The sequence below is a fragment of the Xiphias gladius genome, chromosome 10 (assembly GCF_016859285.1).
Source record: "Xiphias gladius isolate SHS-SW01 ecotype Sanya breed wild chromosome 10, ASM1685928v1, whole genome shotgun sequence".
NCBI classification, from domain to species: domain Eukaryota; kingdom Metazoa; phylum Chordata; class Actinopteri; order Istiophoriformes; family Xiphiidae; genus Xiphias; species Xiphias gladius.
The window spans coordinates 20,342,770-20,358,820 of record NC_053409.1 but is presented as its reverse complement, the minus strand read 5'-3'; the positions used below and the strand labels follow the sequence as shown (position 1 = coordinate 20,358,820).

Here is a 16,051-nt window from a genome sequence, read left to right as displayed (position 1 = left end):
TCACCATCCACTGTTTAGGCAAAGACCAGATACACTTCGTAGTCTTTTATCTTAAGAAAAAATGGGACTTACGTGTTGCTGTTGGTAAATAATCGATTAAACACAACAAAAATAAAAAAATAAGGACCGAAAAAGATCCTCTAAACAGTTTACTTTATGTCAAACCTGGAAGTTTTAGCTGTGCTATTTGGGTAGGCCAGTGTAAGCCCAGAGAAACTACATGGTTTAGGCAACAGTAGGAAAAAGCCAGCAGACAGGGAAAGATCAGCTAAAAGAGCTCCACAGATTCTCCACTGTATTCATGTGACAGACATTCTTTGGAAATTAAGTGTTTGTCTTTCCAGTTAGCTCTAATGCATGCTTACTGAAGTAGTTATTACTCACAAATAAAAAAAAAAAGCGTGAAATCAATTTTAAATCAAGGCATAACAATTCTCCCCCACCTCTCCCAGATGCCCCCTACTTGTCGCCACCGTGAACTAAGGCCAATCCTACGGTACAAGTCTATCGACACATATCAGGGGCTTGTCTTAACTGGACCTCCCTGTGGAAGATAGGAAGCAGAGGATGGTCTCTGTCTGTGAGATGGAGAGAAGCTTTGAGATCCTGATCCCAGAGTGGTGGAGGATGAAGATGATGTGACAGATGCTGCTTGCGGTGCCTGATACCTGTAGACCATAAAAACGAATGACTTATTATTAAAGATTCGATATGTTCGATTTGTTACGGTACCATATCACAAAATGACCAAATGTATCTACAGGATTTTGCCAGGTGCTGAGACTTGTGGCATTTAAAAGTCAATACCAGTGGATCTGCATGTAAAAAAAAAAACTAAAAAAAAAAATTGTTATTTTTGGTAAAATTGGTCAACAGAAATGTACATTTGGTTTGAAGTTAAAGGGGGAAAAACATGTGAAAATACATGTATAGAGGTTTGAAACTAAATTTTTGCATGGTGATACATTTTACAAGATTAACAGCCCGCGCCACAGTTAAAAAGTCGGTGACCCTGTAATTGACACCACTAAGACATGCTTGTAACTGTATTTCAGAAACTGGGATTTACCCGACATGAGAAGCCAGTATGACTGCAAAACTTAATACAGTTAGGACACTTCTTCACATAACTTTGCTGTGGCAAAATTCAGTCCTATCCCGAGTTAATGCTCCTAAAAAGAGGAACTTTTGAACATCTGTAAGCACGTAAAACATCTGCCTTTCTCAGCTGTGCTCTCACCAGGAGTGGGATTTCCTGACCCGTGATGATGCAGAGGTGCTCTCTCTCATCGGAACAGTCACCAGAAGATCCCGCATCAGCTGTGGGGAAAAGGCCCTCTCCAGGTGAGCTCCATTAAGGTTCAAGGTGAACATGGTTGGCGGGGACATATCTAACTCCAACAGCATTATATTCTCAGCCTGTAAGAAGAGAGGACTGTAATTTCAAAATCAATATTTACTCAACCAGTTTCTATCAAAATTCTTCCATCGGTTTCGCTAAATAATCAATTCCCTTTCCTTAAAAGTGTCTATTATGACATATCTTCAGCAAATGCAAAGTTTTATCAACAGTTTCTTAACAATGACGATTTCCTGCAAAGTAGGCTCAATCTGAATTTTTAGAGCAATAGAGTCTGGACTATAACATGGCTACAATGTTGTTGTCGGAAATAATGCTGTCAAAAAAAAAATTATATAAAAAAAACTAATAATATTTATATTATTTCTGTTTATATATATATATAGTAGGTAACGTCACCCCCCACCTTTATTTATTAGAATAGACTGCATCCTTTGCTATTATTTAAGTGCTGCCTTTCATTTGAAAATTTACAGTATCTGCTTTGTGACATTACATCGATTATTCACTAGCAAAAGACGCAACGGTTTAAGCTGTGAATGGTTACCATGGCTACAACCATCTTCACATCCTCCTGCAAAGAAGGCGTCTTTGAACATGGAAATATGGTGCATAAGAACAAATGTTTCACATCGCTGTCACATCTCTTTCTCCGCTGTACTTTTCCCAACTGTCCTTGTGAATGTCCGAGAACTGACCTGGTATCTACATGGGGCCCCAGTTGCCGCGGCAACAGCCATCTGTGCATATTGGCTGATTGGCCTCTTGTATCCCACAGCCGAGAGAGGCCTTCTCTTGACCTGAGTGGGTGCACTGAGATAAAGATTTGGATTCAGTTAAATACACTTAGACTTTGTTTAGTGTTTAAGATGCAGGCTTATGAAACCCCGAACGTCCCAGATATGGCCAACTGATTAGCTCCCGCCAGGAAAAATCACTCCTATTATCTTCCTTGTGCCATGTTCCACTCAGATTTCCGACTGTTTCGGTAAAAAATAAAACCAAAACATACCAAGGAGGCCAGGGTGCCTGGTTTCCTTAGTATAAAAAAGACATCTGTTTCTTGGAAAGACGGAACACATAAACTATCTATGGCGTGTAAGGTTATAGTCTATTAATGCGAGGCTCGTATGGGTTGAAAAACTCTGACTTTGTTGTCCCCGGGTGGTAACTTCTCACAACCATGCACAAACGTCTGCCATTAAAACAATTTGAGAGATGCTCTAATCGCATAACAATTCTACAGAAAGTAAAGTAAGTTGTATCACCTTGTCTGTGGCTTTTATTGAAGGTCTTTTGGGTGAATTTATTTTTCGCCACGCAAACGTTTCCTCAGTGAGCCTTGTCTACTTATACCTCTGTTAATGGTTTCCTACATTTCACAGAAAGCTGACTGACAGCCCTTAAGACAAAGAATGTGCCGGTGCATTCAGGTGTGATATATGGAGGTCAAAAGAACTATAATAGCTACAGTAGAGTGAGTGTTCCTCCGGTTGTTAAGAATGAATATTTGACTTGACTTGACCTCACACCTTACAACATAAACCCTACAGCTGCATTGCATTATGGTTTTTTTTTTTTTAGATGGTTGTATTTTTCAGGTGGTTGCTGATTTACAGTTGGTTTTGAGGATTTATTCTCTCTCTTTAATGTACCGCTTACAGTATCTTATGTCAGCACTGTGAAATGAATTCACTGACCTCTCTGATGGCATGACCGGCTGGAGTCTCCACTGATCCTCCTCACTGTCAAAGTGCAGCCTGTTCATAATCTTGTTCTTTTCCGCAGGAGGTATAAAGTTCTCAATTAAGAGATATCTGCGATATGCAATACAAGTATGTGTCAGCTGAGGTCAACCTAAATATATAAAATAAAACCTACATCTGATGATCCTTACATCCTCCCGTGAACTGTAGCTGTGCATTATTATGCTGAAATAAGAAAACTACACAAGAACGCAAAAGACACGACATTACGTATCTGTGTGTATTTACCAATGTGGGTAGTGTACGTACTTGTACTTGAGTTCTCTGGTGAGCTCATTCTGCGTCTGTTCAAGCTCCTGTCTGGTCATGACGTGTTCATCGATGCCATCTCTAATCTCCGCCTTCACCAGCTGTAGTTTGGTATACAACTGTACGGGACAGGGGCATATCAATTACTAGTGACACTAAAAGTTTTAGTGGACAAATGTTTACACGAAAACAACGCTAACGGCCTGAATCAGAGCGTGGAGCTGTATTAGAAACTGACAAAGCCATTCACTGAAACAATGTAAACCAAATAAATTCTAGTGTTGTCAAAATGTTCTCCGTCAACCAGCAGTGATAAACTACATTATTCGAGCTCTGTCCAATGAACACTGGACTCACAAGTGCTACCTGTCATGGGGACGTCCCTCTTGAAAAAAGGATCCTTATTTACAAATAGGGTTAAACTGATTAAATATTGGTTAACTGCTTCTGCGATCGAGACGTTGGAACACATCAGCGGGTGAGTCACTTTACCCTCTTCAGCTTCTTTGTCTTTAGTTCCACCTCCTGCTGCAAGGAGGAGAATGTCTCTTTCATTTCTAAGGTCTCCTCATCCTGCAGCATCATCTGCTGCTGGATCTCTCTCTCTCGTCTTATCTGCAAAGCGTAGACAAACGTTCGGCTCAGTGCTAGTTGAATACAGAGAGTACACCCTTAAAAATGGAGTCGGGTGAGGTTCGAGACATCTTTGTGTGTAAGTTCAGACTGTCCGCAATTATACTTGTATAAACATGAGCCTACTGTTTTTCTAAACTACAAATTACCTGTTCTGCAATCTCTTGCCTCTTGAGCTCCAGCATTTTTTGTTGTTCATTGGTGTGATCAATTATAGTCTTCCCTCCGACTAACAGTCTGCTCTCCATGGTCTGTGAACAAAGACATACAATCAATTATTTATGCAAATTCTTTTTGTTCCACCAATGCCTCATTTAAATTTCACTGTGCTGTTTAATTACAAGCTACATGATCTTCCCCAGTACCTTATATTTCTCTATGATCTTCTCCAAAGCATCTTGATCCCACTGCACGTCCTCCACACTTTTTCTGTGTTCATGCAGGGGCTTTGACTTCTCGCTGCTTCCCTGGCAGGTCAGACTCTTGGGGATGTCAGCTCCCTCTTTCATGTACTGTTTCACATCTGATTCCTCCTGAACATCCTTCCAAACCTCTGCGTCCCTCTCTTTAAGGATCTCCTCTTCCATACCAGCCATACTCTTACTCAGTCGTTTACTATTCCTTCTCCTCCTCCTCTCCTTTGCAAGCATCCCTTGCTCCTCCAGCTGGGCTTTCAAGCGTGCGATCTCCTCCTGAAACTCCCTCAGCAGGGCATCTTTGGGGTCCTCATTAATCCGAGGTTTGTTCTTTATGTTCTTGGCCCTGCTGGCATACCTGAGTGTGGCCAGGGATTCATCACAGTTCTTGTGCGAAGGCCCCACTGTTGCTATCATGACAGTCTTTGCATTGCCACCCAGGGAGTCCTGGAGCAAGCGGGTCAGTTTGGAGTCTCTATACGGGATGTGGGTGCTCTTCCCATCCGCCAGAGCTGAAATGACATTCCCCAGTGCCGAGAGAGACAGGTTGATTTTGGCTGCCTCCTTCAGTCGCTTCCCTTTAGCGCCGGTCTTGCTCTGGCGCTCGCTGCCAGCCAGGTCAACCATGTTCAGCTTCCCAACGCGGATGTGGTCCTCCCCATCTGGCCCCACTTCGCTGCACTCCACAGTTATGACAAAAATTGCATGAGACCGAGAGCTGCGCTCGTTCATGTTGGTGAACCCCACGGACCTGGACTGGTTGCCTATGTTCATCACATGTTGAATCTCGTTGACGTTCTTTGTCACCACTGAGGACAAGCCTTTCACGTAAATCCCGAAGTCTGGATTTTCTTTAAGCTCCAGTTTGTTGTTGTTGTCTTTGCACAGCAGATCTCTGATTTCCTCCTGGTAGATCTCAAGGTACGATGACCTCACCAGGTACTTCTGATTCTGAGTTCTGGATATCTGCGTGAAGATGTGGTGAAATGAATTTGGTATAACCCCTCTCCTCTCTGGGTCGTTTGAAGCCCCTTGCATGGTGTGTGTTTTACCTGTTCCAGTTTGTCCATAGGCAAATATAGTCCCGTTGAAGCCTTGGACCACGGACTCCACGAGAGGTCTCACCGCATCGTCATAAATGTCGCTTTGTTTTGAATCCCAGCCATACACGGAATCAAACGTGAATACTTTCATTGGCTCATCAGGTGGTGCCTTCGGGTTCCTGATGGTGATCTGCCCCAGTTTGTCATCAATCTCCAAAATGTTTTGACAATCCGCTATCTCCTCTCTCCTGCTGAATGGCCGACAGCGGACCACCACCCTGACTGCCTCGCAGTGTTTGTTTTTAGACATTTTGGTCAAAAACAAAGAAGCATAACTATCCTCACCACGTCAAAACGCCACTATCTCGGGCGGTGGCCTGAATTTTGCGCATCTCCTTCGCCCCACAGGTGCCGTAGAAAGCGTCAGCCAGACAGACACACCTCATGTGCGCTGACTTGAGCCGCTTTTACCGCCCAGATGAACCGGCGTCTCCTCCGCCCTGAGCATCTCTCGGAAAAGGATGCTGCTGAAGAAAAACACCCAGCCAGCCCGGCCCAGCCCACACAGCCTCCCCGCGGTACACACCCTGCTCTGCGGACAATGGGAGCCGCACACGTGACCCGCGCAACCAATTGGATTTGAGCTAATCCTCTCATGGTCTAATTCTGTAATGGTGATTAATTACCGTCCACCTAGCACGTGAACGCACCTAGACAGGGGGGGAAACCAAAAAAAAAAAAAAAAGTTTGATTCAATAACAAAAAAATTTTTTTTTTTATTTCAAGCTTCACATTTACATCACCGTTCAAACCAGGCCAGAAAATCTTTAATGTACAAAAAAAGAAAGACACTCGCTGAAGCACGCTGGGAGACATTCATCAATAATGAAAAATGAATTTGCCAGCTGGACATTTTTTGAATTCTTCTGCCGCTGCAATGTCTTTACAAATGCAATGGGTGGATAATTAGGCTTCATGTGCACCCCAATCTATAGACCATCAAGTAAATCAATAATGTTAAATTACAATTTAAAAAAAACATCATCAATTTTTGCTGATATTATACACTCAGTTGCCAGTGTATTAGGTCTAAACACCTAGCTAAAACTAATGCAGTTTACCGTGATGCAACAGTCCTGCAATGAATGCCACCTTCATGACGATCAGTTCTGTTGAAACTGTCTTAGCGAGGTGTTGATTCTACTGATTCAACTGTATAGTCTCTTCGGAGGCTTTTGTGCACCCCATTTCCATCAGCGAGGGTAGGCGAAATAACAGAAACACCTCTATTTTAATGCGCTACGGCGCCACGATCTGCAGCCTCCAAAATGATCACAGAGATGAAACAGTTACAACAAACACTGAACATTATAACCTTCATGAGGTCATTTATCTTAGGACATCAGTTTTAGCTAGGTGTACCAATAAACTGGCAACTGAGTGTATTTTCAGTATGTCTGCCTCCTCTAATGATATAAATGTTAGGCACATTCTAGTGGCAGGCGAGAGTTTTATTATGAGCTACTGGCACACGTGGTGAGTCGGTCACTTGTGAAATTTCTTGCTAGAATCCTTTGCATGATCCAGTAGGAGTTGGCATGGCGTGAACTGATTTCCGTAGACAGCTTCGTATGTCCTCATCTTCTCCACCAGTTTGTCAGCACCAAAGGTGTCCACAAAACGGAAAGGTCCTGGAGGCAGTAAGATATTATATTAGATTAGACAGAATGTATACTATTCCTGGGCTTTCAAATTCACATGAAACAAGGAACAAAAGCAGACTCTTTAGTGAGGTTGTGCTCTTTCCACTGACAGAGTATACAGACACTGAGCATAAGCACACTCAGTTGACCATGACTAAGGTTGAAATCTGACCTCCAAGGAAGGGAGGGAATCCCAGCCCAAACACAGCCCCGATGTCTCCTTCCAAAGGGCTGTTCAAAATACCCTCTTGCAAACACAGCACGGCCTCGTTGACGAATCGAGAAACAAGTCTGTACTGCACATCAGAGTCTGAAGAACTGTTAGAACATTCAAAGGTAAGAACAGTGTTTCAATGGTTGCACAAGTTAAAATTAGTAAGATAACATTTGTAAAATTTAATTTAATAGTAAAATCAAATTAGTTAATAGTTCAATAGGTTTTGTTTTGTCTATCCAAAAAATACATAAATAAATTCCACTTCTTATAAGTAACAACTGGAATAATTTAAAGTTAACAGCATGTACTTTCAGACTTGCTCCAATAATAGTAATTTTGTATAAGACAAGGTGAATAATGCAACTTAAACTGCTGCATTGCTACTTCTGCAATTGTCCAGTGTCAACTTACACAGCAGGATTTGGTGTCATCTTGTATTTGTCAAGGATGTCTCCAATGTCTGGGTTGACATCTTTGGTTTTGAGTCCTGGCTGGTAGATGTAGCAACCTTTTCCTGATTTGCGGCCTTGAGGGGAGATAAAAGCAAGGATTCTATTTTTATATAATATAATATAATATAATATAATATAATATAATATCATATATATATATATATACACACACACACACACACACACACACACACACACACACACACACACACACACAGACATACACACCACATTAATTAACAGTTAATAACTTCACATCCATTTAAAATTACAACACAATCCTTCAATATGACCACCCATACCCTTAAATCCCAAGTCCACCATGGTCTTCAGAACTTCCACATTTCCACCACCAAAACGAGAGCCAAAAGCTTTGCCAAGATCCTCTGCCACATGGGCGGCTACGTCGATACCAACTTCATCAGCAAGTGTGGCTGCGCCCACAGGGAACCCAAAGCTCGTGGTGAGTGCATCTAACTTCTTGGGGTCAACCCCTTCCTGTAAGCGCACAATGGATAAATTAATACTAATATATATATATATACACATACACACACACACACACACACACACACACACACACACACACACACACACACACACACACAATATATATATATATATATACACTGTCTGTACAACAACTATCCTAAAGTATAACAAATACAGTTTTCCCAATTGCAGTTTGTACTGTAATACTACTAACCTGAAGTACTCGTACAGCTTCAGCCAACATTGGAGCCAAACACCTCGTCGTGTAGAATCCAGGTCCATCCTGCAAAGACATTTGTTTAGGACGTTATTGCAGTGCAATAATGTTACAATTAATATGTACCAACACGTGAATCATGGTGGTAATTAATTTAAGCTACTGCTGTGATGAATATTTTTCTGAATCACTTTCTGCCATTTACAAACTCATTGTTGGTCATTTGTTGACTTTTAGATTTTTTAAATTGTGAATATTTAATGAAAGGATTTAAAAGTCTTCAAGGTATTAATTGGTTACTACACGGGGGAAAAATAAAAAACAAAAAACAAAACCAAAAACCAAAAAAAAAACCAAAAAAAAAAAACCCCACTAAAACTCACCCCAACGACTATAATGACTTTGCCCTGCTTCAGGCCGACTGCCACAGCAGAGGCTGTAGTGTCCTTTGACGTCTGCTCGGTGGTTATAATCTCAAGAAGCTGCATCTTGTCGACTGGAGAGAAGTAATGCATTCCAATCACCTGAGGATACAGAGACAATAATATTCAACATTGTTTCTTTTAGTCTAGAAGTAAACAATGATTTTTTAAAAATTACAACACTGCCAATTACAAACCTTGTCTGGTCTCTTGCTGGCAGCAGCAATATCCTTGATGGGCAGAGCGGACGTATTGCTGGCAAATATGCAGTGAGGGGGGACCACCTGCAGGAAAATGTTTGACAGCTCAAAGTCACAGCTGAACTATGAAACTACAATGAGCACATTGTCTTTGTAACAAAGGCCTACCAAGCCCCTTTTCAGTCACACTTACAGCCTCCACCTCCTTCAGGACTGCGTGCTTGATGTTAATGTCTTCAAACACAGCTTCAATAACCATGTCGGCCTTTTCAAAGCCTCTGTAACCCAGCTGGCCGATCAAGTTGGACAGTATGGAGTCTCTCTGAAAGGACGTGATGCTCTTTTTTTTGGTCTTGTCATTGAGCCTTGTTAGAAATAAAATTCAAATGATTAATAAGCATACATACATACACACACACACACACACACACACACACACATTTTGGGTTCCAACAGATTTATGCTACAAAATATATAACATATTTTACATATGATTTGAAAGCTTTAGATTCTTCAGTCATTAGACCTGTAACTTTATCTACCATATTTAGAGACTTTTTTCACCATATTAAGTCAGGATGTGGATTAAACCCTATCTTCAGGGCCCTATTTTAACCACGCAAGCGCAACAACATGCACAAAGCAGCTGGTCTTGGCTGCTTGGACTGCGTGGGCATCTCAAAGCCCACCTGCTATTTTGGTTCATGTAGGTGCAGCAGCACAAAGTGCAAAAGCGCTGTTTGAGGTGAAATATTAATCAAAGGATGTGGCGATTAATAAATTCACTCTTAGCCAGTCACATCACTGGTCTATTGCCCTGAAACAGCAGTGCCAATCACCCTGACACATGATGTCCATTGCGCATAATTTATAACAGGTAATCACAGTGGATGATTGTGCGTAATGGCACTGTGTTCTGGCACGGCACTTCTCAAATCAGAGGGTGCAGATTTATAAAGTGTCTGCTGCGCTCAGATGGCTGCGGGGATTTAATGAACTCAAGGAGGAGCTTTTCACATACAGTATAAAGCAGCTGTGGACATCAGATACTGGAAGAGAAGAATACTCATTTATAGATAAATGCAGAATGATTTACCAATGTTCCTGCTTTAACACAGTAGATGGGTTTTTTTAATGCTGATTTAAACGCCTTTGCTGGCCGGGAAGTGATTAGTTAAGATGGTTAATTTAAATCTTAAGCATTATTCCGTTGTTGCTGCACATATGCTCCGTGTATTTGGTTTGATCTTGTTGATAAAATTACCAAAGTGGCAGCAAATTCACGTTGCACCTGAAACAGGCGTCTATTGTCAGCGCAAAGTCTAAAACACATTTTCCACCAAAATACCAGCAACTCGCTTTGTGCTGCCTCATTTGAATAAGCCTCCCACCTGTGTACCTAGTGTTCTGCACTTAGCATCGATATACCATACAGATACGCAAAGTTATTTTAAAAGGTAGGGAAAGTACCAAACTGTCGGGGTGCTGCTTGAGCTGGTCGTTGTGCTGCCACGAAAACATGGCCCTTAATCTGTTGTAAATAACATTTTCCATGACCATAACAACTAATATTTACATGTGTGATGTGATAAATCACCCTCAGAGAACTCACCCTTTGTAAACCTGCTGCTCTCCCCTGGCCAGTCCTGCCAAAGTGGTGTCCTTCAGGATTGTGTTCACTCCTTTGTCCACAGTCACCTGGGCAATACCTGCTCCCATTAGACCTGCTCCCAAGATGGCAAGAGTCCTAGTGGTAAACAAAGACAGACAATTTATCTACCACCTAAAAGAGAAATAGAGAAGAGTAAACAAACAGGATGTTTGATCCTAAGACTCTAAACTTCCTTTAGACCAAAGAAAAGACTTAAGATAAAAGTTTGACATCGGAGTAGGTTCAATGTGAGTACCAGACCTGGCTTTGATTCAGTGGCAGCCAAGTATTTAACCATGACCAAACGAACTGGTCTGAAATGTCAAATGCAAGTTGAATGTGTGTAAATTGTCCCATTTCACACACAAGGTATGTGAAATGGGTATGATAAAGTAATATACACTTACTTCACTTCTCTTTGAGGAGTTCCAAAGCGGTTCTTCTTGCATGCAATTTGACCGTGGTAGAGACCAATCAGGGCCGCTGATTCTGAGGTTTTTGCCAAATAACCGAAATTCTGAGACAAACATGGAAATTGGTGATGTTCACTTACACAAGGCACTACTGTACATACTAAATTTGCCAAGGGTATAGGCCAACAAACCTTACCTGAGACTCAGCTAAGTATCCAGCAACAGGGCCTTGTTCTACTCCAGTCTTCACACACTGAGAGGGAGAAAACGGTAACAGTTAAATTTCAAGTCATGTTGAATATAAGACCAAATTTCTAAAAAACATTCAAAGATGATTGACAAAGTAGAGAAGACAAAGGAGACAGGAAGTGTACCACAGGATTTCCCAAATCAGTTATTCACATCTGACAAGATTTGGCAAGTGAATGTTTGGGGTTTTAATTGACAAATTAATTAAACATTAGTTAATATCAAAGCAGCCATTAATTATTTTTTGTCAATTGAATAATCACTTCAGTACTATTTCCCACACTCCACAGATTAAAGAAATAGCCACCCTGGCTGGACTCCTTTCACTGCAAATTTTAAGTCAAGCTTATTCCCCTGAATTCTTCCCAGTGCCATCAACATTTTCAAATATAGCTGTACGAAATTACTGCTTAGAGGAGCTTTTACTTACGTCAATGATTTTCAGGGGTGCTGGATAAAGTCCTTTGCTCTGCTTCATTACTTTACTATGGACAGTTTTGTAAATTTGATTCCGTACAAACCCAAAGCTCATTACGTAGTCTTGAATTTCTATGAAGAAAGAACATCAACTCTTTAAATGTAGTATTTTTTTTAATTATTTTTTTTATTGATAATCAAACAAACTCAAGTGACTGCAAAGAGTCAAAAGTTCAATAAATGCAGCACAACTTACTCTGCATTGTGCCTTTCTTTTTGTGGAGAGGGATCTTCTTGTCGACGATTCCTCTAGCACATTCAATGGCAACTTCCTCAAGGTAGTCTATTGTTCTTTCCTCTGGACTCTTCAGCCCAGGTCCTAGAATACAAGCAGAAATAACAAAGAAAATCCTGCAATGATTAATTTTACCAATCAGTTTCATCCTAAATACCAACTCAATACTGAACAAAGTGCACAGATTATAAAGTGTACCGTTGGTAATACTTGTTTACTATTTTCTATACTATTTACAGCAGTTCAGTATTTTTTAATTATATGTTAATCAAGATAGCTTTTTACCTAGAGGGTCTATGAGTTGATCGACGAGTCCCATCTTCTTGGCTTTATCTGCTCGGATATTTCTTCCCGTTAGCATCATGTCAAAGGCACTGGGTAGACCAACCTAAAGGTAATAAAGGAAAACATATGTAAACTGATCTATAATTAATTTAAGAGAATCTTGTGCTGTGTATAGTACATTAAAAAAAATGCACGAAGTTGAATTTTATGTCAACCATAACATAAGTTATATTGTAGTTAGCCATAATCCTGCATTTTGAAGGACAGGGGTGTTGAAAATTAGACAAAATGGGCAGGAGGGGAATAATCTGTTTGCAGGGTCTTAAAGATGCTTGTAAACATTTTAAACCAATTATGAGCATTAACCAGATTATCTTGCATTACAGCCTAGCCCTTTGAGGTCTTATCCTGACACAATTTACCATGTTATAACTATGCTTACACATACCATAATCTGCATCATTCTAGATACTGTATAGTACTTAAATAAAAACAAAGTAATTTAAACAGTGAGGCACAGCAATGGAAATTTAAGGAAGATAGCAATCTCTGGGAGGCACATGCACATCAATATATTTTTGCAGGTGCTGGGCGAAAAAGTTGCACAAAAAACAAAGAATACCCAAACACTTCTATTTTGTTCCCAGTTGTTTATTATTTAGTTTTTACATAGACATGAAAACGTTGCAACTACAAACACTTCACCAGAGTCAGACCACCTGCGGTCAAAACGATGTCATGTCCATGTAGAAATTAAAGGAAAAACAAGCGTGAAAGAAATAGCAGTGTGTGGATATTTTTCAAATTGAGGGAATATAGCAACAGATTTTCATTACTGACCATTTTGGGGAGTCTCTGAGTACCACCAGCTCCAGGTAAAAGACCCAGCATTACTTCAGGAGTACCAAGAACTGTTTTCTTGCTCTTTGTTGCAATTCTGTACTGGCAGACAATGGCGAACTGAAATGCAAAATGAGCCCATTAGATAATACATTATCATCAGTCACGCTAATCAAATATTTCCAATGTAGTCAAACATAGTTTTTTGCTGAAATAGTTTTTGTTTACCTCTAGGCCTCCTCCTAAGCAAGCGCCATTGATGGCAGCAACGATGGGCTTGGGAGATTTTTCAATCTGCTCGAATATTTTGTGCCCTTCCTGAGAGAGTTTGGTGACCTCTTCTGCACTGTTGAAGGCCTGGATCATACTGTAACAGATGTGGAGTATATAAAAACAAATCCAGAAAATCTAAGACATGACAAACCTTCTATTCAGAGACAATGGAAGCTCTTAATGCTAAGGGTGATAAGATTTTTTTTTGTTGTGTCAGACAAGTAACAAAGTGATGCAATTTTCAAAGTAGTGGGAATTATACTTAACAATAAATAACAGAAGTCACATTCCAAGACTAAAGCACAACAGGTTTTGCTTACTTAATATCAGCTCCTGCAATGAAGCATCCTGGCTTTGAGGAGATGAGGACAGCACTTTTAACAGCATTGTTGGCCCACACTTCATGCAATACTTCTGTCATCTCCTTTTGCATTTGGAGTGACAGGGTGTTAACCTGGAAGGAGAAATGACCATTAAGTTCGCATTTCATCCCAGACGTGAAACCTGTCACATTCATTTTTAATACGCTCACACCTTGGAGGTTGGGTCGTTGATCCGTACAACGGCAACGTCGCCCTTGACTTCATAGTTAATGTGTGTACGGGCTAAAAATAGAGTGGGAAGATAATTCAGTGAGAGAAAATAATTGTGTCACTGGACAGGGTGACATATTTTTACACAAATATTATATGAATGTGAAGTGATTTTGGAATTACCTAGCATGGCAGGAGCTACCGAGAAGGTGCGAAAATTACTGCCTGTAAAAAGGAAAATGAGAGTAAATAATATTAGTCATTGTTTTAACATGCTTTAGAAGTCAACCAACCTGCAGCACATTGCCTAGCTGCTTTAAACTCGTTAAAAACATTATATTAAGCCCCTAAAAACTGCAATCAGAACAAAACATCCTCGTACAACATACACATTAAATGTATATGAGACTTTCACATAATATTGCCATGACCTCAGACGGTCTCGGCCACGCTATGCAAGCCAGTGGAAAATGACCCTTCACCTAGATTCTCCGCCTACCATTGAGACAGAAAGTGGCCATCACAATGGCGAATGAATAGCACACATCCCTATCTAAACTGTCAAAACCCTGTCTAAAGTGCCTTGGCAGGGACATCTAACAGTCAAAATAGGAAGCAGACAGTCTAATTTGAAACTTTTATTTCGACAGCCACCCCCGACGTAACTAAAGGGGATTCCGTAGCAACCAGTTTGCTAGCATAGATAGCAAGTTTACACTTACGTTCGCTCGCTGAAACAAAAAGTTCCACTTTCAATGAATATTCTAAGCAAAGTTTGACTGACATTTATGTTTGCTGAAAAAAACGACCGTGTTTATGATGCCCCACCAAACATTTGTGCATAATATCTTCGGAGCTAACAGCTATTCTAACAAGCTAATCACCCCTCTACGGCACCTGGCAAATCCCCTATTTTTCAGTATCATCCTACGCGCTGGTTTTCTTCATGTTTTAAATACTAAAGACATGCGGTTTCTACCTCTGAAAAGAGCATATCTCCTTGATGTCAATCTGGAAAGAAGACCAAGGGCTCGAACACCAGCCATCTTGGGAGCGGAGGTCAGTCAGAAGCGGCTTGAAGTGAGGCTGGGTTGCTCGCTGTCAGTGTGCTATCATTGGTAAGAAAGCAAGATTGGCGACTATGTGCTACTTCCTGAACATCGGATCAACCGCACCAGATGCTGATTGGCAGTCATTAAAAATACCCGTATATCATTGGCTGCTTCTGATGAACTCGCAGCTCATTGGACGTTCAAGGACTACAAAGCGCTCCTTAAAGCGGCCACTGCCTTAACCCGCCATGAAATGAAAAATCCTTTTTGTTTTAAATTCCCTGTCATTCAAATGATTTTCCAAAAAATATTTTTTCGGGCTAATATCAAACACTGTTGTCATTACAAATGTAGTGTAAAATTAATTATTAGATTAAATGAAAGCAATAACAGCATGCTACCACAAGGGGGAGGCAGAAATCAGACTTCAAACTGAAAATAAAATCATAGTATCACATAACTGCATTCGGTAGTATAATAGCCTTCAGCTTACACATTTTGGGAAAAAGGTTTCATTTAACTTTCACTTATTTGACTTTTGCATTGATTTATGAGTGAGGTTTTGGTAAGAGTGATGCAGGGCAAATACTTTCTACACAAATGTAAGTTTGAGAAGGCGAAGCCTTTGTTGTTTGTTTTTTTGTTTGTTTATCAGCAGGATTACACAAAAACCAAACTTGGTGGAGGGATGGGGCATTGGCCAGAGAAGAACCCATTACATTCTGGTGCCGATCCAGTTAAAGGGCCGGATCCAGGAATATTTTTATTACTTTCCTTAACATTGCGAGGCATTGCATTTTTTGACGTTTTCTTCAATTTCTCAGGAAGTAATGTATGGATCTTGATGTAAAAAAATCCGACATATTTGTGGTG

At 40.6% G+C, this 16,051-nt stretch overlaps 2 protein-coding genes across 2 annotated transcripts; both read right to left on the bottom strand.

The window, feature by feature from the left end:
• Positions 1 to 517: 517 nt before the first annotated feature.
• LOC120795236 (kinesin-like protein KIF3B) lies at positions 518 to 5,966 on the bottom strand. Its single transcript, XM_040136960.1, has 8 exons — positions 4,374 to 5,966; positions 4,158 to 4,259; positions 3,868 to 3,990; positions 3,376 to 3,494; positions 3,061 to 3,177; positions 2,059 to 2,173; positions 1,241 to 1,419; positions 518 to 668 (listed from the first exon to the last, which is right to left on the bottom strand). Exons 1-8 carry the CDS (start codon positions 5,775 to 5,777, stop codon positions 518 to 520), a joined length of 2,310 nt encoding a protein of 769 aa, XP_039992894.1. The 5' UTR covers positions 5,778 to 5,966.
• Positions 5,967 to 6,272: 306 nt separating this feature from the next.
• On the bottom strand, positions 6,273 to 15,287 carry hadhab (hydroxyacyl-CoA dehydrogenase trifunctional multienzyme complex subunit alpha b). The gene is made up of 20 exons (XM_040136961.1): positions 15,106 to 15,287; positions 14,310 to 14,351; positions 14,128 to 14,198; positions 13,914 to 14,047; positions 13,549 to 13,687; positions 13,321 to 13,440; positions 12,481 to 12,583; positions 12,157 to 12,279; positions 11,914 to 12,032; positions 11,431 to 11,487; positions 11,229 to 11,338; positions 10,783 to 10,917; positions 9,364 to 9,535; positions 9,168 to 9,254; positions 8,932 to 9,072; positions 8,546 to 8,614; positions 8,142 to 8,337; positions 7,799 to 7,913; positions 7,343 to 7,488; positions 6,273 to 7,158 (listed from the first exon to the last, which is right to left on the bottom strand). Exons 1-20 carry the CDS (start codon positions 15,170 to 15,172, stop codon positions 7,013 to 7,015), a joined length of 2,292 nt encoding a protein of 763 aa, XP_039992895.1. The 5' UTR covers positions 15,173 to 15,287; the 3' UTR covers positions 6,273 to 7,012.
• Positions 15,288 to 16,051: the final 764 nt, after the last annotated feature.

Coding starts and splice junctions, on each gene's coding strand:
- LOC120795236 (XM_040136960.1), bottom strand. CDS start 5,777: ATGTCTAAAAACAAACACTGCGAGGCAGTCAGGGTGGTGGTCCGCTGT. Junction 4,260..4,373: donor AGATCATAGAGAAATATAAG/GTACTGGGGAAG, acceptor CTTTGTTCACAG/ACCATGGAGAGCAGACTGTT. Junction 3,178..3,375: donor ACCAGAGAACTCAAGTACAA/GTACGTACACTA, acceptor TGCATATCGCAG/ATATCTCTTAATTGAGAACT.
- hadhab (XM_040136961.1), bottom strand. CDS start 15,172: ATGGCTGGTGTTCGAGCCCTTGGTCTTCTTTCCAGATTGACATCAAGG. Junction 12,280..12,480: donor TCAACTCATAGACCCTCTAG/GTAAAAAGCTAT, acceptor CTTGTATTCTAG/GACCTGGGCTGAAGAGTCCA. Junction 9,073..9,167: donor CCAGCAAGAGACCAGACAAG/GTTTGTAATTGG, acceptor CTGTATCCTCAG/GTGATTGGAATGCATTACTT.